Source organism: Stegastes partitus, unplaced genomic scaffold (assembly GCF_000690725.1).
Source record: "Stegastes partitus isolate 25-593 unplaced genomic scaffold, Stegastes_partitus-1.0.2 Scaffold0, whole genome shotgun sequence".
Taxonomy (NCBI): Eukaryota; Metazoa; Chordata; class Actinopteri; family Pomacentridae; genus Stegastes; species Stegastes partitus.
Window position 1 is genome coordinate 1,139,669 of NW_007577731.1, and position 23,236 is coordinate 1,162,904.

The 23,236-nt window shown below is 41.8% G+C and overlaps 1 protein-coding gene and 1 non-coding gene across 2 annotated transcripts; one reads left to right on the forward strand and one right to left on the reverse strand.

Moving 5' to 3' along the window:
• Positions 1–4,308: 4,308 nt before the first annotated feature.
• trnap-ugg (transfer RNA proline (anticodon UGG)) lies at positions 4,309–4,380 on the reverse strand. The gene has a single exon. It is a non-coding gene; the product is annotated as a tRNA-Pro (tRNA).
• A 4,177-nt stretch (positions 4,381–8,557) lies between these two features.
• septin2 (septin 2) lies at positions 8,558–22,109 on the forward strand. Its single transcript, XM_008280495.1, has 13 exons — positions 8,558–8,680; positions 9,902–9,946; positions 10,730–10,844; positions 13,948–14,034; positions 14,152–14,275; positions 14,472–14,606; positions 15,524–15,641; positions 15,869–15,970; positions 16,811–16,956; positions 17,834–17,917; positions 18,894–18,954; positions 19,650–19,740; positions 20,963–22,109. Exons 2-12 carry the CDS (start codon positions 9,923–9,925, stop codon positions 19,728–19,730), a joined length of 1,077 nt encoding a protein of 358 aa, XP_008278717.1. The 5' UTR covers positions 8,558–8,680; positions 9,902–9,922; the 3' UTR covers positions 19,731–19,740; positions 20,963–22,109.
• Positions 22,110–23,236: the final 1,127 nt, after the last annotated feature.

A 23,236-nucleotide genomic window follows, 5' to 3' on the forward strand; every position in this document is an offset into this window, starting at 1 on the left:
CCGGTGTGATTCTGCTGTTGGTGAACCGGTGCTGAATCGGTTTCCATCTGATACGTGGCAAAGTTCAGATGCACTTCAAATTTTGTCACTTCAGCTCCAAATAAATGCACTAAAATCCCCCAAAACATTCGAGTCTAACAAGAGTTTCTGACACTTCTGAGCAGCCCATTAGGAAACATTTCAGGGGGAAAATCCTTGAGATTTTCGGTGCTCTGGGGAGGATTTCACTAAATCTTGTGCTTATTCTCATGATACTTAGGAAAAGTAAAGCGGTTTTAATAGCTTTCCCCCTGACACATTGATGGTGGAATATGCTTCGGCTCTGTGGCAGATAGCTTCAATCCGAGGTTGAGAGAGAGAGGGAGAGGGGGAAAGAGATCTGCTCGTCGTCTCTGCCTGCCACCACGCTTTCATAAGGCCCCATCTAAACTCAATTAATACACTTCTTGCAACATCTGAGGATAAACCTGAGGGCCACATTACTGCGGCAGCCCCTATCAGCCAGCTTGTAATACAACCGAGTCAGCAGTCAATGAGATACATTTGCAACCAGGCGTTTGTCAGCGACTCAGTGCCACAGAGGCAAGAGATTTAAAATGTCCTGCAGTAAATTAAGTGCTGCTTGAGAAGTGAAAGGTGCCGGCTAAGCAGGCAGCTGCTTACTCTAAGTGACACGCCGGTTAATGGGGTGATGATGGCGTGGTGATGGTGGGAGGAGAGAAATGAACCGGGGGAAGCATGTTTCTGATTCTGATTCCACTGAATTTTACACATTTAAAGAATTTCTATACATTTCAGATGATCGTCACAAACTAGTCTTCATACATACTAACGGGAAGTTTAGATTTGCCTTACATATACTAACTATAAATCTACAGACTGTCATTTATGCAGTAGGTACGATACCATAAATGAACCGGAGACTGGAATAGTTCTAAGGGAGTCTGTAATGGTTAATACACCAGTAAGTAGAAGCTGTTTAGCCAAAATGATGTTTTTAATGATAAAATATAATCATTGTTGTTATCTATGAATTTTTAAATTTACTGTTTCACAAAAAAAATAGTAAAGAACATTATTATTTCTTGCTTATGATGTCAAATTATAAGTATTTACTTGCATTTACTTGGGTATAAAAAGGTGAATTCAGTTTGAAATTCCTCATTCCTGTTCAAAATGGTAAAACCTGGAGAGCTGAGTGCGCATTAAAACACTTTATGATGCTAGATGGTCTATATATACATATATATATATATATACAGTTGCGACTCGATAATTCGACACTAAATGTAAAACCTTCTTCTATGTCGGATAGCAAGGCTGTCGGATTGTCAAGACGGAGGTCGGGATACAAGGAGGACTTGATGCTGGAAGTCTCATTAGTTGTTAATTATTGTTCATAGTTGTTATAATAACTAGTGTATTGTTAGAACACGACACATCACTGGATTTCAATCTAACTGACCTGTGTGATTGTGCACGTTCCGGACACTTCCACCCCGGGGCAGCGCTCTGACGGGGTGGAAGTGTCCAGAACACACAGGCAGTACTTGGCTGCTGATGCTAGTTTAGCGCTCACACTTCTGTTTCCACCATCGGTGGCGGCGGGGGAGTGGCAGATACGCTCCACCGTTACCATCCATGTTTACTTCCGTAAACACTGAGCACGCTCGCTGCGTGTGACGTCGTCGTGTCCTCTTCTGCGCATGCGGGACACTTTTGGGTCGTATGAAGTTCACACAGCAGATCACATACAAGTCACATTTAACTGGAAATGTGAAGGAACTCACAAAGAAATCCTCATTGAGCATCAAGTCCTGCAGTGTGAACGTAGCCAATCTGTGGGATTGTTCAGTCAGATAATACGCCGCTATCCTGATTGGTGACATCAAATGTCATGTCGGAGTCAGAATCCAAGGCTGTCGCTATGTTAAGGCTGTTTTTATGGGTTCTGTTGGTTTTTCCTAAAAACCTGTTGGATAGCAAGATTTAGGATTGTTAAGGGTCGATTATGTATATGTGTATATAGTGCTTAACGAGTTAGGTGGTACTGTTTTTTTTTTTTTTACATTCTTAACATGTCCGTTTGTTTTTTAAATGCTGGACGACACATGATGAGTGAAATAAGCAGGCAACACCATAGCTCATCATTTCCACCTTGAAACTTCATTGTACCGATGACACTCTGAAGAACATGGACTCCGACTTCCAGGGTCTCATACGTACCGAACAAAACAAATCAACCTCGTTAGCTTGCAGGTGGAGGCTTTCTGTATCATCATTCTTCCCCAAACTCGGTGTCTAGTTCAAACACGTCCAATATGACAACCTACCTGTGTTGTGGCGTAGAAGAGCTTTACAGTGTCCGTCGTAGATGAGCCGGTGTGCTGGAGCTGCAGCGAGCGGCGGAGGGGTGGGTGGAGACAGCGGCGGGGGCTTCATAGATCTGAAGAAGAAGTACACATTACAACATTTTAAGCCAGGAGGGGATTATTATGACTCACAAGGCACAGGCTCAAGATATTTATTTTAAATTTGACACAGGAGGAGGAACAATGAGAAAGAACTAAATAAAAAGTCTGTGCTATCCAGAGAGATGCTTTGCTTTAAGCTTGGGGGGGAAATGAAGCATGCTGCAGTATTTACACTTTAGGGTGTTTTTTTTAAATTCTATAAAAATCTACTTGCAAAAAAATTTACATTTTCTTCAACGGACCTCCTTAAATGCTCTGGAGTGCTATTGGTCAGAATCCATTTAATTCACATTTAAGTCTATGTTGAGTATTACAACTTTTTCCCCTCACTGACAGGCCACTGACACACAGATTTCAGGCTCTGCCATCACAAGAATCTGAAAAGCAGTTTGTTGTTGTGAGGGTCACTTCACATTAATTTCACCAGAATGCAACTTTCATTCAAACTGGTATCATACGGGAAACTAAAAAAATGAAAAAGAGAGTCAGAAATATTGTTGTTTATTTTAAAAAAAGAACATTTATCTCTCTTGCTTGCTTCCTCTCTGCAGAATGGGATTACAGCATCCATATAGAACACAGGAATTATCAGCCTCAACCTCCATTCAAAGCGTAACAGGAACTCTTCACCACGTTACCAGGGTGGGTTGGTGAAGAGGCACATGTCTCCTGGTATGAAGCCACTCCACAAATGACAGAGCACGGCGCCCCTAAGAGGCTTATGAAAATAATGGAAATATCGCCCCTGTGGTGATGATATGCTGGCTGTAACAGAAAGGGAAGCAGGCTGGTATTTACCGAGATATCTCCTGGACTGGTGTTAAGCAGAGCGGTGGCTGTCCTGAGCCAGGCTGCAGGGAGGCCAGCAGAGATGCTGTCACCGAGGCGAGCTCTGATAAGCCCCTGCAGGGTGGAAGACAAGCGAGCATATTTTAGGTCGTGAGATGCTGCTCACCGGAGTGATGGCGTACAGAATAATTACAGGAAGGTGATGAAAACTGTAAATATATGACTGTTTATTTGCATGCGTGTTTTATGCTTTGGAAAATCAGATTGTCGGGAGAGGAAATTAAACAAACCCCCAAACCACAAGCGTGAACGGCTTTTCTCCGTGTCTGTGAGGATCCTCAGTCATCCAGGTTATTCTCGTAGACTAATCGTAGCAGCTGGACTTGCTTGAGTTCCTTGAAGACGTTCCACCTCTCATCCAAGAGACTTCATAGTTGGTAGTTCAAGATACTGACATCCTTAAGGAGCCATTAACACCTGTGTTTTGGTTTCAGTCGGGGGTTTGTTGCTCCTCCTCCTCGTTATAGTGCTTCCCCTGCCACAATGGGGTTCGTTAGGGTCTCTTGTGACTAGGAAGTACTAATTATAAGTATCTGGAACTCCCAACTAGCCAGTCAGACCTGATGAAGCCTCTTGGATGAGAGGTGGAACGTCTTCAAGGAACTCAAGCAAGTCCAGTTGCTACGATTAATCTACCAGAATGCTTTTCTCCATCAACTATAACATCTTATCCTGAATACATCTCTAAAGCAGAGCTCACATGTGAATTCATGACACTTGAATTATGAGTTTAATGCTGATAACAGAGCACCTCATGTTAAAATGACACGTTAGAGAAACACTCATACAATCAGCAGAACACCAGTTTGCAGTACTGCCAGGGTCCACAAGAGATCAGTATTACAATGCTGTCAAGAGCAACCACCAAACATTAAGCAGTTACTCATATAAGTCTAGTTCTGTAATAAAACATGGCTCAAGTGTGCGAGCAACGCTTGCGTACCGTGGCAAGAATAATGTGATCTCCGACCAAAGGGAAAAAGGAGGGCTCGTCCGGGATTTGAACCCGGGACCTCTCGCACCCAAAGCGAGAATCATACCCCTAGACCAACGAGCCACATGCATGTTGCTAACAGGTCCCGTTTATATAGTTTCATCGCCCACATGCTCTTACCAGCTTATATGTCATGCTATTTAGTATTTAAAAGCGTTAGCAAGAGTCTTTTTTTACACACTCTATGGCCTGGACAAACAGAGAGAACGCTACTGAACACCTAATTAGCTAGCTAGTTTAGCTAGCTTATAAGCACCGCTCTTTGACACTGACAGCTAACTTTAGCTAACTTCAACTTAAGTGAAAAACAGGAAAAACTTCTTCAAACACGCTTTAAATGGCAAACACTCCTTCCTGTGTTCTGCTTTTCATCCTCAAAGACCAGCTATTAAAGCCACAATTAATTCAAATTAACTCGAAGCTAATGGAAACTGTCTCCAGCCTGTATCAACAGAGGCCTCACGTATTGTCGTACGAGTCATTAGCTATCAGTTATCAGCTAACTACAGGTGTAGTACTGCTGCCAGAGCAAACCGGAACGACGCCCCGCCACGTTTCCCTCCAGGTGAGGAAACAGCCAATAAGAACTAATGGTCAGAGTTTTGATATTTAAGGTGTCTTGATTGATTCGCAACGTCAACTCATGCACCTGGTAACACACAAGAAGATAGTCTACCTTAAAAATTGGTCTCTGAGCAGCTCCGTGAGTTTTTTCTTTCTTTCTTTCTTTCTTTCTTTCTTTCTTTCTTTCTTTCTTTCTTTTTTAATTTTAAATATGTTATTCTCGACTCTATGTATGGAGTAGTGAGAGTGCCAATTTACAAAAATAAATTAATAAAAGAATAATAAAATAAAAGTTTAAATAAAAAGAAGAATAAATAAAATAAATAATAAATAATGTGGCAATGCAAAGCAATATTAATCAAAAATAAATCCATAAAACAAAAGGCTAATAAAAGTAGAAATATAGCCTGTTGTTTTTGTTAAAAAATTTAATTAAGAAAACACTTTACTGAAGGTTACTGGAGGTCCTCTGAGGCTTTCCCATAAATAGCACGGGGCATTAAAAAGCATTAATAGTCATTAAATTGATTTTGTGAAAATTAAGACTTTAAATAGCAGTAAAAAACATTACATTTGGTTTTCAGTGGCATTAAAAACATTTTTATTTAGCACTATTTTTTACCGCAGTTAAAAGTTATCTGGCAACTCTTTTCTATGGAAAGTAGATGCAAACCCGCTTTACTCCACTGTGTCCACATTTTGATTCAGTGTAATTGTCATTGTACAGTATAGCATTAAAATGGCATTAAAAAGCATCAGATTTGACTGGCTGATTTCTGCAGAAACCCTAAGTAGGTATCATTTCCTGAAGGTTTCCTCAGGACTCGGTGAAGGTTTAACAAAATAAGGAATGTTCCTTGACTTTTCCTGAAGAATGCTTGTGAAACCTTCAGGGAACCTGCAATGAACACAGGTTTTATTTCAGGCAACCTTCAGTGAGCTTTCACAGATCCACTGTTATCTGGAGAGCTTCAACATGACGCTGTAACGGAGTATTCCTAAAGTCAGTCTAACATTTGATCATATGGTCAGTTAAAGCCGACTGAAGGATGTAGTCACATCACTGTAGGATCAACAGATTCTAAGTAACACATAACTGAAGTTACACACATCAGGTTAGCCACCAACACATTTTCTATCCCTATTTAGCATATCAGTCAATAATAAATACAGTGAAGTGGTCAAAGGAGTGATAAATGTTTTACCAGCAGCCTTCTGGCTCCCTCTCTGGGCCAAACACCACTAATGCAAGTTCAAATGTTCTCCTAATGGATACCATTTTCTGCTTCATTACATGTAGTTGTACTAAATTACCTCTTAAAATAAAAACACATTAACTTATTACAGAGCTACAGTGCTGCAAAACATCAAAGCTTTGGTCTGACCTGTGGTTTGGGGCCCAGTTACACCAGTGGAGTGTGTTCGAGGACTTTCCCCTGATAACCAGGTGCTGGTCGTGTTCTAAATCATGCTAATATAGCGCGCCAGTATTTTCATTTCACATGTACAGCTGACTTTGGTCCAATTGTGTCAGACAACAGTTGGAAGCTGTTTTTTTTCCTGGAATGCCCCAAAATGTCTCAGTCAGCGTTTTAAATAATGCATTTGGATTCTATGAGACACCACACAAATACCCATGTGCCCAATTTCAAGGGTTTACATGTGATTGGTTCATGAGGTGATAGCCGTATTATAGCTGCAGGATATCTCATATTACTGGCATATCAATAACAATGAGTCAATTAATATATCCAGTTGTAAGTTTTTGTGTTATCTTAAGCCGACGCATTTACAAGGTTGAGTGAGAATTAAAGTATGTGAGAAGAAACTAGCAGACCATGAAAATAACATAGAAAATATGTTTTTAAAATGAAACTGACAAAGAACTTTTAAAAGCAAAAAGACAAAAGATGGCAAAAAAATACTAAATACAATATGTGAATAGTAATAAATCCAAATGAAGTAATAATAAATGCTAGAAATCTTATTAAGCAACAAAAACAACATCACAAGCAGCTCATATGTAAGATTCACTTTGAGCATTGAAAAGATTTTCCATTGAAGAAAATAAGCACATTTATTAATCACATTCAGTCGTATTTATTATATTTTTGCTACAGAGGTGGAAGGTGCTGATGGTTCTTGGGGCTCACAGATGGAGGGATCTACAAAACGCTCGACTTCGGTCGGATCACAATCTGGACTCTATGAATAATTTAACACAACAGGGCTGAACCATATGCAAAGTTTTAAGTGAGAATTATTATTTATTACACTATGAGTCCATAGTTTTTTTCGCCCACTGTAAATAATAATAATAATAAAAAGAATATATAAAATACAAAAATAGATGAAAAGGATGATTTAAGCTGCTGTCAACAAGCAAGAGAATGTGATTTGTTTGTTCATTTATAATAAAATAATAAATGCAGTTCCTGCAATCTGGACATATTTTGGTCATACCTATAGTGATGGTTCAGCCTTGGCAACTATGCTACTACACAATAAAAAGAGCAGCCTTGATGATAGTGTTTATTGTTTTTAACACATTAATTATTATAGCTGAGATTGACCACGATTTCTCAGAGCGTTCCACAGATTGAAATGATTTCACAGTAAAGAAAATGTACAATATTTTTATATTTTATATTGTTATATTACTGCGTTCAGTTCTATTGATCACATTCCAACTGTGGGTTCGAAGACGCTGATAATGATTCCTGGGGCTCACAGATGGAGAGGGTCCACAAAACGCTCTGTCTGGGTGGCACGACCATCTGGAACATATGAATAATTCAGGGTAACGCAACGGCGATGAATGATGAAAATAAAAAACTAAAAAACTAACTAACTAACTCACTAAACAAATAAATGAATAATTAAATAAAATAAAATTAAATTAAATAAAATTAAATTAAATTAAATTAAATTAAATTAAATTAAATTAAATTACATTAAATTAAATTAAATTAGTGCAATTTTTGACAGATATTGCAATTGTTACATTATCATGGTCAGAAACGTGTGCTACCGGAAATTAATTGAAATAATTTATATGTGAATTTGAGTTGCTCAACTTGTATAATTGTAATAGAAACTACAATTATTTAATCCAAGAATTAATGCCCTTACAGCATTTTAAACTGAAATTACGAGTTTCAAATCAAAAATGTTATTACAGCTATACAAATTGAGCAATTGAAATTAAAACCATTACAGTTCTAACAGCACGTATTTCAGATTGTAGTGGTAATTACACATTTATTTTATGTATTTATTTTTTTACCCCACTGGAAAAACAAAAAACAAAAAACAAAATGCTGATGTGATTTTGTTTGTTTTTTTGTTTGAACCACAAGCATGTGCTCCATCATGTGTGGTAAACATGACTTATTTGGCTCTCTGTAGCACCACAATGCTTCATTTATTTTTTGTCTTATAGTTTACTTTTATTAGATAATTGCAGCTTCTGTGACTTGGATGTTGCTCTTGGCCATTGATTAACAGTTTAGACCTCCTTTGCATTATTATATATAAAAGCTGCACCAATAAATGAGCAGGGTTTGTTGTGTTTAATGCAGTTTAAACAGCCCAGATTGAGTTTAACAGTCTCTCAGTGTGTCAGTGCTGCTGCTGCTGCTGCTGCGGATCGCGCCCAGTGCATTGTGGTCTGTGCGCGAGAGGAAGCTGCTGCACCGGAATCTGAAGAATTTGAGGTGTCCGCCAAGTCCGCTGTTCATCGGCAGCTCGTCCCTCCGTACCTCCGTCTCCACTATCCTCTCTGCGGGCAGACTGTAAGGTAACACCGCGCTTTTTCGGCCCTTCATCACTTATTTACGAGTCTCCTCGCTGCTGCTGCTGCTGCTGCGCTCGTCGCGGCGTTGAAGCGGCGATGCTAACGTTAGCCGCTCAAGTGAACATCCAGCAGGGGAAGCTACTCGGCTAGTTAATAGTAGTTAACGCTATGCTAAGCTCGCTAGCTGCTAGCCTGGGCTGTTAGCTCGGTTGGTAGTGATGATTGGTACCGTTAGTTAGCCGGCTGGTTGCTATTAAAGTAGCTAATAGCCTGCTAATTAATCAGCTATTATCAGTGGGTGTGTTTGGAAACTAGCTAGCTTAATGCTCACTGTGGTTAGCATATTTCTGTGGCCACTTAAATTGACTTAAACTAGCTTCTAGACTAATGTGGACACACATTTGTCCAATCAGCTGGAAAATAAACTGCTATATATGGCTGTGTCATACATAAAGGGACGTGGTTGTTTCAGTGTTTTGCTGTGGGTGTGTTTCTGACAGTTTCGATTCATTTAAAGTGTTTGAAAACCAGCTAGCTTGATGCTCATTGTGGTTAGCATATTTCTGTGGCCACTTAAATTGACTTAAACCAGCTTCTAAACTAATGTGGACACGTTTGTCCAATCAGCTGGAAGATAAACTGCTATATATGGTTAAGTCATACAAAGAGGGATGTGGTGGTTTCAGTCTGTGGGTGTGTTTCTGCCAGTTTCAGTTCATTTAAAGTGAGAAAAAAAAGTACAAAGCAGCTCACAACACAAGCAGGACAGTAGTAAACATGCATAATCCATATGATAGATGTGATAGGATTTAACGGTATGAGCTTAATCCTTTGAAGTCGTAGCGTTGCAGTGGGACGCAGCTGTACTGCAGCCACCCAGGCAGGAAGAGAGCGTTTTGTGGTGAGGCTCTCTGTCGACAAGCCATTCTGAGCACGAACCACACTTCCTGCCTCTCACGCCGACTGTGAGGCCTGCGAGGATGTGACTGCATGAATTAACCGTCAGAACAGCTGAGAAAGCGGCAGAAGTGCAGGGAATTCTTCTTTTTGCATCTCAGACTGATCGACAGCTGTCAGAACGCTGAACTGCTGATCCAGATATGCACACATGTATTTATTTAAATTGCTTTAAGTTATTGGATCACGAAGAACCGCTCTCTCATCCTGTCTGTACAGCACAATGACAATAAACTGGATCTGATCTTACTGTGTCTTTTCTTTCAGGTTTAGACAAGAAGAATAAAAATGTCTCAGGCCGACAAAATGAAGGTAAGCTGCATGTAATGCATAAACCAGATATCCCATCTGAACCAATGTGGTATGCAGTCATACCAGATTCCTACCTGTGCTTCTGTGGCTTATCTGAACTTAGAATGACAAGTTGAGGCTGTGTATTGCTGATATGCTCCTTTCCTCACTAGCTAATATTCACTTTATTGATCTGTTTTATGTATTGTGCTGCTCTAAACAAACATCACTGTGTGCTTGCTGTGGATGTCAGCTTGTCGTCCTCATGACTCTCTGACGAAGCTTTATGTGGGTTGAAAGGGCCGAAGGCAGCACAAGAACTCGCTGCTTATCAAGCTTATCAGCCTTGACCTTTACTGGAAGGAGGAAACAATGGAGAGTTTATGCATTTTACAAGACCGTGGACGGCACACTGAATAAAGAATTTATATGTTGTTTGATTCTGTTTAGCGCAGCTACGGAGACTGTTAAAGGCATTGGAGAGGACTGTAAACGCCGGACTGATTGAGAGGTGGAGGGGTGTTTTGCAAATAGACTGCAGAGAGGTTCCCATTGCCCTCCTGAATGCCCTGTTTGTCCATGAACAGATGTCTCCTCAGTGATTTCAGCTCTTGTAATTGGCCGTCAAGCTGTTTCTGCAACAGCTGCCAGAACTATGTTAGACTCAGCCCTGATTTATCTCACGAAAAAATGTTTAAGTAATAATTATGTTAAAAGCCACCTTCTTTCATCTTTAGTTGAAACATCGTCAGACACTTTTTTCTCTTAAAGGTCATGACACTTTTCTTGTTTTTTCCCCTACAGCAAGGTCAGTTCACCAACCCTGAGACCCCGGGGTACGTTGGATTCGCCAACCTGCCGAATCAGGTTCACCGCAAGTCGGTAAAGAAAGGCTTTGAGTTCACCCTCATGGTTGTAGGTGAGTGTGTCATCACCTCTTGTCCCTCTCTTCTATGTGATTCTGGTTCTGTTTAGTTTGGAAAATGACAGCGTGTCCTCAGTGATAACAAGGTTCAAGCTAGACGGCAAGAGTAAACATGGACGTCGAGGAATGTGTTTAGGTTTCTGGCTCGTGCTTTTGGGATGAATTTATGGTGGGATCTTGGACAAACGCCTGAACGATATCCAGTCGTTGCTGGAAAATGCTCTTTTTTTCGACTAATAACCACTCAGCTTAACCATCTTTCTGTGTACATTGAGACTGAGCCGGTTGTTCTGTCTTCTGTCGGTGCATCTTTGTGCTTCTTTTGATCAGCCGCCAGCTTCACATGTCACATCTGTGTAGTTGCTCAGCTGGCGTCAAGTCTCCATGCGAGTTTTGTGACTGTGCTTGTTGGCGATGGGGGGAGGGTAGAAGCTCCCCTGAACACTGCTCATCCTTCTGCTTTAAAATAAACCAGAGAGGAATGCAGCCTGTGTGCCTCCAGGGACTGATTCACACAGTGGACAGTGAGGCCTGCTTGTCTTTCTGCTGCAAGAATACTCATCGAGTGCTTATTTAACCCTCCGCGTGACCCTGGTTCTTAAATAAATCGGCGTTTTCCTGTAGGATTAGCTCACTGTAGCTCTGCTCCACGGATAGAAATAATAACGATAACAATTAAAATCAATTGTTCTCTTCATAAAGCACTTTCCCTCTGTGGTCTTCTGCTTTCCTGTGTGTACCTGAAACTACCATCTCGTAGGTTTCCCATAGATGACGTTCAGGCGGATTGCCAGTTCAGGATGTAGGAAAGACTCGTGTAAATCTTTTGCCGCGGCCCTGATGGGAACCAGTAGCAGCATTCCTGTGAAAAGCACACGAGCAGCTGTTTTGTCTCAGTATCTGTAATGTGACCGTGACACTCGGCGAACACAGATTCCTGCATTTCACCAGTTGTTTCTTAAATTTAGTTGCTTTAAATGACTGCTGTGGTTTTTTTGTTTTCGCTCTCCCAGACGAAGAAGCAGATCAAATATTATCATTTAAGTTTCTCTTGGCCCAATTATCAGATTGATTTGCAATTTAGTTTTACTTATATTAATCAAGCTGGTCAATTTATGCAGCACGTTGTCATACACGGAGCTTATTCAAAGTGCTTTACAGACAAACTTAAAAACAAATTAAATTTTGAATGATAACAGAGAGAAAAAAAATCCAAATTAAGTAAATAAAAGTGCTACAAGTTTAATGTAAGTACAGGAAGTTTCATTAGTATCTATAATAACACTTATTACTAGTGATGCACAATATTAAAATTTCTGGCCGATACCGATATCTGATATTAAGATTTCTGATATCGCCGATAACCGATATTACCGATGTCGATATTCAATTTTTGTTCACACCGAAAAATGAGTGTAAGTAAGAACTGTGAGAAAACTATTCAGAAGAAGCCCAGATTAGACCACATAGTCTTCTTTACTACAAAAGTAAAACATATTTAAACATATTTAAGTTCAGGAGCATTTAAGTAAAAACATCTGTGAAATAGCAGCGATATCAAACGTAGAGACAAAGGAGATGATGTTAGACAATCATCGGCTAAATGTGTTCATCAGACCGATACGATATATGGGACAAAACACTGATATCAGCCGATACCGATGTGATCGCCGATATATCGTGCATCCCTACTTATTACTTAAAAGCCATTAACAAACAACAGTCTTCATGTTACTCTTGAAAATGGTCACAGTTACTGTAAACCCGAGTTCCAGCAGCGACTTGTCGCCTCGTCTGGTCTGAACTCTGAGGACCACGAACTGTCCCTGCAGATCTTAAAGACCTTTTAATTCTCCGAGCAGATCAGACATGTGGGTGGCGATCCAAAGGTCTGGGAAGGTTTTTATTTTAAACGATAACCCCCTACTTAATCTGTGGATTCTCATTGTCGTCGCTTCTCTCACGGTAGCTTAAAGAGCCCACGTTATGCTTTTAGAGTTTCTCCCTTTAACGACTTATACGACTGTTTATTGTGCATGTTAAAGGTGTGCAGACTTTGGAAGTCCACGCCAGAGGGAGTTACTCCCTCCCACAGAAAACGCTGCTACGTGTCTTGTTTAAAATCCAGGTGACTTTTTAACATCACCGTGTCACACATCTGCACAACGCTGGCCTCGTGGGCGAGCTTGGCACGTCCTCAAACATAGAATGTGGAGTCCATCTTTATTTCCTCATTAGAGCTGCTTCTGGTGATTCACATAGATCTGAAATTATGATGTGAAACCGACACTTCCTTGGTTTTGTTGGTCCAGTTTAGAAATCAGAGCCAACCGGAGGCTTCTCTGGAGGGACGCCTTAAAGAGACAGGAGCTACAACGAAGCGACACAGACAGAGACAAATAATGTTAATTATATATTCTAATAGACCCCCTAACAGTTCTACACCTGTAAATGAGCGTTATATGGGCTCTTTAACATCTGCTGTTGGTATCATTTAAACTTTGTGTTGCTAAGACGTGAGAAAACCTGAGGGAGTTTTTAAGATCCTACTTGTTTTGTACATAGCCAGTTAAACAGTTCATCTGTTATCAGAGGATATCAGGAGAGACACTCCAATAAAAACAGCCTGAGAGTCTTTAAACGCAGCATACAGATGCAAAGACGAGAGTAAATATGGACTAAAAAATCCAGCTTCTTACTCAGCTCTAACATTTGAAGGAGTCAAACTAATGCTGCTCTCCTTCCTCGGGCTTCAGGAATCTTTTAATTAGCCGACCGACAGTTTTGGGAAAGATTAACGCTGAAGTCAGATTTACTATCGCGTTGATGTGTGTTTCCGCCCAGTGTGAAGCCTCGTGTGCGTCACAGCAGACGCTTCATTTCCTGCTGCATAGAGAGGATGTCTTTGTTCTGAACTCTGCATCAGACAGGCTTTGCAGAACTCAACTGAGCAATTTTTTATCAATCTATTCAGAGCATTATTCATCTACTTCATCAGTTTGATCCGGTCTGCTCATGCTCATGTTGTTTCAGTCTGGGTCCTCACCATTTAATCCAGTTTTACTCACTGTGAATGCATTTCCTCTGTTATCTAAAGGTGAATCTGGGCTTGGAAAGTCCACCTTGATCAACAGCCTTTTCCTCACTGACCTTTACCCTGAGAGAGTCATCCCCGGAGCAGCAGGTAGAACATACCCCTAACTAAAGTCATCTGTTTTTATTTCTAAAGCCCCACATGAACATATTAATCTTTGACAAAGCCATTTAGTCATCGGCTGACTTTGTCTCTTCCTTCTGACAGAAAAGATCGAGAGGACGGTTCAGATCGAGGCGTCGACGGTGGAAATCGAGGAGCGAGGAGTGAAGCTGCGTCTCACTGTGGTGGACACACCAGGATACGGCGACGCCATCAACAGCCAAGACTGGTATGAAGTCACGTCAGGGTGGAGGCCACCTAGTCAATGAGTTTATTTTCTTGATTTAAATGATGCAGTAGCATGGGGCAGCTTGAATATAAGAAATGTTTTAAATCTTAAGGACAGCAGGAGATTGTATGTTTCACCTGAGCTTTAGTGGGTCAGCGTATAATCTGTGTTTAACGTTATTTACGTTTCCTTCCAGTTTCAGCACCATCATCAGCTACATCGATGACCAGTTTGAGCGCTACCTCCACGACGAGAGCGGCCTTAATCGTAGGCACATTGTTGACAACAGAGTTCACTGCTGCTTCTACTTCATCTCCCCGCTCGGCCACGGGTATGTCCTGCCATACGCCGCACAAATACCATTAAAGTCCTCTGTGTTTAGCTAAACGTCTTCAATATACAGTCGTGACTCGATAATCGACCCTTAACAATCCTAAACCTTGCTATCCGACAGGTTTTTAGGAAAAACCAACAGAACCCATAAAAACAGCCTTAACATAGCGACAGCCTTGGATTCTGACTCCGACATGACATTTTATGTCACCAATCAGGATAACGGCGTATTATCTGACTGAACAATCCCACAGATTGGCTACGTTCACACTGCAGGACTTGATGCTCAATGAAGATTTCTTTGTGAGTTCCTTCACATTTCCAGTTAAATGCGACTTGTATGTGATCTGCTGTGTGAACTTCATACGACCCAAAAGTGTCCCGCATGCGCAGAAGAGGACACGACGACGTCACACGCAGCGAGCGTGCTCAGTGTTTACGGAAGTAAACATGGATGGTAACGGTGGAGCGTATCTGCCACTCCCCCGCCGCCACCGATGGTGGAAGTGTGAGCGCTAACTAAACTAGCATCAGCAGCCAAGTACTGCCTGTGTGTTCTGGACACTTCCACCCCGTCAGAGCGCTGCCCCGGGGTGGAAGTGTCCCCCTACCGCACCGAATGTTCTGATAGTTGGGCCTGAATATCCAGAGAGCAGAAAGTGCTATTGGGACCAGCCCTACTACTTATTATAACAACTATGAACAATAATTAACAACTAATGAGCCTTCCAGCATCAAGTCCTCCTTGTATCTCGACCTCCGTCTTGACAATCCGACAGCCTTGCTATCCGACATAAAAGAAGGTTTTACATTTAGTGTCGGATTATCGAGTCATGACTGTATTCTCATTTCCCAAGTCCTTGCCTGAATCCTTTGTCTCTTCTTGAGCCTCTGTCCGTTTCCTGTCCCGACCAGCCTAAAACCTCTCGACGTCCAGTTCATGAAGGCCATTCACAATAAGGTCAACGTGGTTCCTGTCATCGCTAAGGCCGACACGCTCACCCTCAGAGAGAGGGAGAGGCTCAAACGCAGGGTGAGGACGGCAGAGTTACCTATTGTTCAGGGACTTTTTACACTTCCTGACTGGAACAGCGGTCAGTCATTGCTTTAGTCATCTGGTGTGTAAAAATACCACATGGTCGCTGCCAGCGCTGCAAGAAATGATTCAGATGATCAGAATGTTGTCTTTGTTGACAGAAGGTTTGTCCAGAATAACAGACATTCACCGTTGTTTTGTCACTTTCATGTTGGTTCTTGTAGATTCTTGATGAAATCGACGAGCACGGCATTAAGATCTATCACCTTCCTGACGCTGAGTCGGACGAAGACGAAGACTTCAAAGAGCAGACCAGGATCCTCAAGGTACCCTTTGTGTTCTATGAAGTGGTTCAACATGAATGAATTCTCTGATTTACTTATTTTTTCTTTTGAGAGGAATTCTTGTCAAGGAGGAGAGCAGTCAACATTGAGGCCTCTCATAAGATTTAATTCCAGCCATTAGGATTTGTTGAACGTCTTAAGAGTTTCAAGTGTCATCGTAATAAAAGAAAAGTCATAGTCCATTAAAAACTAGAGTCTGATGAAGGCTGTGAGTGTAGACGACATAAACAAATAAAGGCCGGTCCCCAAATACAGACCAGGAAAAGAAAACCGTTCAACTCCTCGGTTGCTTTCTGTTATGCTAACTAAGGCCACGTTTGCACGTAGCTGGTATTTACAAAAACAGATCTACGTTTTCAAAAAAAATCTTGGTTCACACAAACCTGCATAAACACGTTGCTATGAGCTGCCAGACCTATAGGGGGCAGTGTAACGAGAAGCATAAAGCCATGCTAGCCAATCAGAATCCTGGAAAAAACCTGTAATATGGTCGCACACTATCGCTTTAAAAAAAAAAAAGAGATGAAGAATTTCTGTCTAATGAACTACAAGAGGGCTTTTATTTGAAACCGTTATGTGAAAGATTAGGTTTGTGTTAACAGAGTTGCTCAGTATCTTTAACAGGAGCAGCAGCAGCAGATCAAAGAAGGTTTGTGCTAAAATTCGACCAGTCGTACTGACCAAACAAACGACATTAGAAATAAAGACTCTGATACAGCCTGCAGGAGGGCTAAATAAAGGGCCGCCATTGGAGGAAATACAGTAGTTATTGGCTGGCTGAACCATGACAACAGATGCATGAAGTACGACTCCTCTGTGCAGGCCAGCATCCCGTTTGCAGTGGTTGGATCCAACCAGCAGATTGAGGCCAAAGGAAAGAAGGTCAGGGGCCGCCTGTACCCCTGGGGAGTGGTGGAGGTGGAGAACCCAGAACACAACGACTTCCTCAAGCTGCGGACCATGCTGATGTGAGTGGAGGAGGAGGAGATGAACAAGGCTGTGATGCCATAGAGAGCTACAGCACCTGTAGACAGCGTTCAGCCCAGTTTGGAAGCTTTTCCCTTTTGTTTCCTTTCAACGTTGAATCAATTTAATTTGGCTTTTTTGACAAGACTGGACAAAAAAAAACACTCTTAAATGTCAATGTTTATAAAGTCACTTCTGTTCATTTTGTATTTTTAATTAATTGACATTACTTTATAGAAATCTGTTTTCACTTTGACATGAAAGAGTCTTTTTAAAAAAGAGTGTCAAATTACAAAAATAAATCAATAAAAGAATAATAAAATAAAAGTGGAAATAAAATAAAATAATAAAATAAATTCTAATGTCATTATAATGTCGCTTTAAAAGCAAAGGGAATGTCGTGCGCATATTTTCTTTGCTTTTAAAGCGACATTATAAAATAATAAATAAAAATAGATTAAAAAAATTTTAAATGAAAAAAATTATTTAAAAAAATTTTAAATAATAAAGAAAGAAAATTTTAAAAAAAAAAAAAATGAAATGTTTATTTTTTATTTCCACTTTTATTATTTATTGATTCATTTTTGTAATTTGGCACTCATGATTCCAAAGAAAAGCAATAAAAAAAACTTTTTATAGGCTCTGTAATGACCTACTGAACTGTGTACACGGCCTGTATGTTCTTGTTTTACCATAAACACAGTGGGACTCAATAAAACTGTCAGGATAGTTTATAAGGATGCCTTCAGCATTGGAATATTGTTGACAACTGATTCTCTGTAAGCAGACAGCCTCCGCCCCTCCTTTAGAGTGACCATTTTGAAAGCCTGAACATGTCTGTGCGTGTACATTCACTGTCGATTTTCCTATGACCTCCAGAACCCACATGCAGGATCTGCAGGAAGTGACCCAGGACCTGCACTACGAGAACTTCCGCTCAGACCGCCTCAAGCGGGGTGGCAGGTTGTCCTCCCATGGTTACGTTCTGCCTCTGTCTCCTGCGTACGTACTTGTCTGTCAGCTTGCTTCTCTCCGCCTCCCCCTCCTCAAACAGCTGAAGATAGTATACAGTAATCATACACCTCAGATACATGGAACTTCTACCAGAGGGGCCGATGAGCAGGAGTTAGTCCTGTTGAACTGGATCTCATTTCCTTTTATTCATAGAATGCTGTTGAACTCGTATCAGTTTGTAGTCGAGTAGCTCTAACTCTTCGTTGTGCATGTCGACGACACCAGTGGGGCTGTAGGTAGAACTGGGTTTATCGCTCTGGGCTGTACTGGGTTGTTGTTTTTAATATGTTCAGAGCTAGATTAGAATGTGTAGTCTGAGTAGCTGTGCAGGTTTACACAGGATCACTGTTTCATTTAACATAGTGTGAGTTTATCCTCATTTAACCCCTAATGTAGACCCCAAACACCGTTTTAGAGTTTCTCCTAAAGCCAACCCAGGATAAGGGACTGGTTTTACTGTCTTCACATTGCCATCTGTCCAACGATGGCTGGCCTTGATTTGTCCAAACCCATGAGTTGGAGGTACTGTTTGTTTTTTTTTTCTATTCTGGGGGAGGTAACGCTGTTCCCCTGACTTTTGCTTCCCTCCTACACCTCCCTGTTTTCATCTCTTTGTAGTTATATGTTGTAGATGCCCACTTTCCTCTCGTGATGCTTTCTTTCTGCAAAGACAAACTAACCCACTGACCCCTGTTTTCCACTTTCTCAATGTGGCTTTTGTAATGTTTGCTTAATGCTGCTTAAAATGACTCAACATGTACTCTGTGACACGCAGACGTGTTCTCCGCTGACTCGTTGTTCTTTATAAACCATCACACAGAGCACATGTATAACCTCTCTGACTGCTTTCACCTCAGCGATGACTCTGTTGATTTTGTTCACGTGTAAACACAAAGCAGTAACTGTAGTTGTGTCGCTGCTGCAGAAAGGGGCCGGAGCCGGAGGAAATGGACAAGGACATGATCCTGCAGGAGAAGGAGGCTGAGGTGGGACACTTCACACTATTTTTTCCTCAAAAATACAATCATAGAATATCGTTTGCATTTGTAAAAGGAAATAATGAACAAATACACAACTGCCATCGCTATCACTTCCAAATCACAGCAGTGAACGCGCCTCGTTCTATTGAAACCCTTCTTTCAACAGAGTCCCGTCGGAAGGCCGTTTTGCCTAGACCTACGAAATTCTGTGGGCACGTTTAGCACATCAGGACGCACAAAAAAGTCAAATAGCACCAAGCCCCGAACCTGACAGGAAGTCCGTCATTTAGAAAAAACACACTGAGCATTTTGTCGATTTTCCTCATTTTTGGCCATTTTCAAAATCTGTCTTCTCCTACAGAGAAGGTCATACACACCGACAATTTGTCATCACAAACTACAGGACGTGGTGATTAAAAGTTAGTAAAACAGTCTGTAAAAGTCTGATGGCGTAGAAATGGCAACCTGTGGAATTTGGCCAAAACGCCATAAAACGGTACGAGCTGTGTAACTGGCCTGTACGTGCCACGATCCGCTTGAAACTCGACACGCTAGATCAGAGTCCCGCCCGGAGCAGGTTTGCGCCACACCCCGACATGCACGAAGGCCAGAAATCGTACGGCAAGGACCCATGCATCTATTTAATTTGAAGTTGTTTCCCTGTTTTATACATATGTTGATGTTTCATGTCATTCCTGCAGTTGAGGCGGATGCAGGAGATGATTGCCAAGATGCAGGCCCAGATGCAGAAGCAAGGAGATGACGACGCCCCACACGCGTGAAAAATGTCTAGTAAGTATAATACTGACTAGAAATGCACACAGGTCTATGTTGAAGTAGTTGGAAAATGGCCTTCTGGAGAGTGGCAGGATTTCTTGTGCCATTATTTGACTAGAGTGACGTCTAACTTAGAAGAGTCACGATGAAAACACACTGGAAGTTGTTGTAGTTTCAGGATTCTCAGTATTTAGGAAGTCATGAATAAGCTGTTAGTTATTTGGACAGTTTGATAACCTCACTATAGGTTTAGTTTGTTTGTTAGTGCAATACTATGCATTAGAAGTCACGTGATTCACTGTGACTCTCTCTGTCACTGGTTTGTCTGAATGGAGCTGCAGGGAACGTTAATGTAGACGTGACTTGTGACTGAATAACGGATGAATGAAGCAGCAGTGCTTCATACAAGGAGGACTGGTGTCACAAAAGGTAGATTTCAAACTACAAACTACCAGTATTCCCCTTCGTAGTAATCCTCCTGGAGTCTAACACCCTTCTCCAGCCTTCTCTTCACGCGCCATGCACTCCTGGAAGGATTCTTCTATTTCAATTTTATTTGTGTAGCGCAGTTTACAACTTATGCCATCTCACAGCGCTTAACATACAAAATTTAACAGAGAACCCACAATTCAAACTTGCCTTTGGACTCCCTCTGCGCAAGTGGTTGGCAACGGTGAGAAGGAACCAAGGGGGACAAACCTCCAACAGAAACAGGCTCAGGAAAGGCGGCCATCTGCCTGGACCGGTTGGGTGAGAGTGGAGAAAACTCTTCCAGGATCCTCTCGGCTCCGTCATCAAAGCCATCTTGATGTTGTCCACGTCTTCTAAACGGGTCCCCTTGATGACCCCCTTGAGCTTGGGGAAGAGGAAGCAATCCCACGGAGCCAGGTGGGGTGAGCAGGGAGGCTGCTCCAGCACGGAGATGTTCTTCTCAGCCAGGAGCTGTGGGATGCTCAGGGCGTTGTGAGCAGGTTGTCATGGTGAAGCAGCCTCCACTGGTCCTGACACAACTCTGAACGAAGCAAATGCTATAGGATCTCTGTGTAGACGTGCTGCTTGTCTGAAGGGGAAACTTGTGTAGTTTGGGTTTGAGCTCTATCTTTAGTGGCACCAGTCCTGGAACTTTTCCGACACACCTCGTACACATGTAATAGGATTTGTTTATCTTAAGTTTCTGGTCTTTCGTGAGACCAGGTGTGGTTTCATAATTAACTTTATCTTCTGGGTTTCCCTCCAGGTATCTGAGCCACTGCTTGAGTTTGACCAGAGAGATGGAGAAGGTGTGAACGCCGTCTGGTTCTTGACTCCTACTGCTCGCCACTATCTTTATTTCAGCTCCACGTGAGGATCTGGAATCGTCTTTTATACGTACAGCAAAGTATATTCCAACAGTGTTGTGTTTATATATTTACACACGGTTCTTTTTCTTTGTTTTTGTTTTTATAGTATCGTTTTACAAAAAAAAACATTTGCCAGTTACTCAAATGAAGTCATGTGACCCATCTTTTTTTAAAATGGTGACGCACATTTTATTAGGATGTTCTGTTCCTTTTCCATTTTTTTTTCCTAACTTTTGTTGTTATTCAGAAAACCAAAGTGTTGCTGCTTCCATTCGATGGTTTTCAAACATCTCTTTGCTCAGTGAAAGAGCTTCATTGGGAGAGCCAGCAATGGTGAAAACTCGTAGCAGAAACTTTTTATTCTGTTGTCACACAATTATGTCACTATTATTATTATTATTTCTGTCAAGAGAAAACCTGGTTTTGGATCGCCTCTGGTTATGAGTCGACCACACAAGCTTGCCATTAGATAGGCTCTCATCCTGCTCAGTGTTAATCATGTCGTCCCGCTCATGTGCATGCTACTACGTCTGGTTAATAAATGAATTTCTAGCAGTGTTGAGGTCAGCTTCTCCCTTTCCCCGTCTCATCCAGTAGTGCTGTTCTCACGTCAGCGTCGCCACAAACGACTGCCTTCAAGCGTGGCGACGCTGCTTTTAGAGTTCGATGAGAAATTAAACTGTGACCTGTAACTTCCTGCAGTCTTCCTGTTACGCCCGACGAATGAAGGACAAACACGCGAGGCGTCGTGATGCCTGCTCGGTGCTTTCAATTAACATGTTTCCTCCACGTGCCCTCTCGAGTGAAGTCTTGTGCCAGGACTGTGTAGTGTTTCATTTAAGACGTGTGAACTTCTACCTGTCCCGACCGCCGAGCGCTCGGCGGTCAGAGGTGACCCGACAAGGTCGATGTAGCCGACGTTCCCCTCACCAGCCGAGATGAGAGTTCTTGACATTCCTCTTTGTGCTGTTTTTACCCAACATTAAAGTACCAAATATTGTTCTTGATGCTTATATTGTAATAAAAGTTTTATTAAACTTCAACGATCTCGACTGATTTGGGCCTTTTTTCCCGCCAACTTTTAGTCATTTCTCATCCCAGTAGATGTTTGTTAAAGGGAGGAAATGAAATAGTGAAGATGATAAAACCTCCTGCTCATCGGGTTGAATCCTGACTTCTGTATAAATCTGTTTGCTGTTGTTGGTTAATATAAATCTACATTTAAGTGTCATCACTGCACCAAACTGAAGAAAAGTAAAAACATAGTAGGTAGTAATGGAATAAATTCTATCAGTTCTTTTGTCACTTTGGGGATTAAGTGTTTGTTTGTTCTAACACACAGCAGCTCTACATCAGAATAGACGTCATGAAACAACCACGGACTGGAAATGATCACATGCAGAATGATAGTGGGTCACAGCTCAGAAATCACACGTCGGTAACAAGATGCACATTTCAAGATTCAAGATGAGTTTTATTTGTCACATACATGTTTATACACGGTGCAATGTGCAGTGAAATGTGTTTCGTACCAGCATCTAGTTTCAATAAAAGAAAAATGAGTGCAACGATAGCGTCGGGGGAGAAAAGGGAGTTTCCAGGATGGCTGGGCTGCTTCAGGATCTTCACCGTCCTTGACCTGCATCGTTGGGTGTAGATGTCCTGCAGGTTGGGGAGGGTGGATCCGATGGTCCACTCAGCTGAACAGACCACCCTCCTCAGGACCAAGAAGTCCTGCTGGGTGCTGTTGCTCATCCAGGTGGTGATGCTCCTGCACAGGATGCTCTCAGTTGTGCAGGTGTAGAAGCTCCTGAGCAGGAACTTGACATCTGTCAGGCGTCTGAGGAGGTAGAGACGCAGTCTGGCCTTCTTCACCGTGGACTTTATGTGAAGTGACCAGGACAGGTTGTGTGTGATTGTCACACCAAGAGATTTAAAGCTGTCCACTCTTTCCACCTCAGACCCACTGATGTGGAGTGGATGGAAGACCCTCTGCTGTTTCCTGCTGAAATCCACAATCAGTTCCTTAGTTTTGCTGACATGCATTGAGGTACTGAGCTTGTTGATGTAGCTTGTGGCTCGTTATCTCACTCATTTTTAAGCCCCAGGATCCTGTAATTCAGCTCCATCCAGAGCATCATGCGGCAGATTTGTTGTTGGTGGAGTCGTGG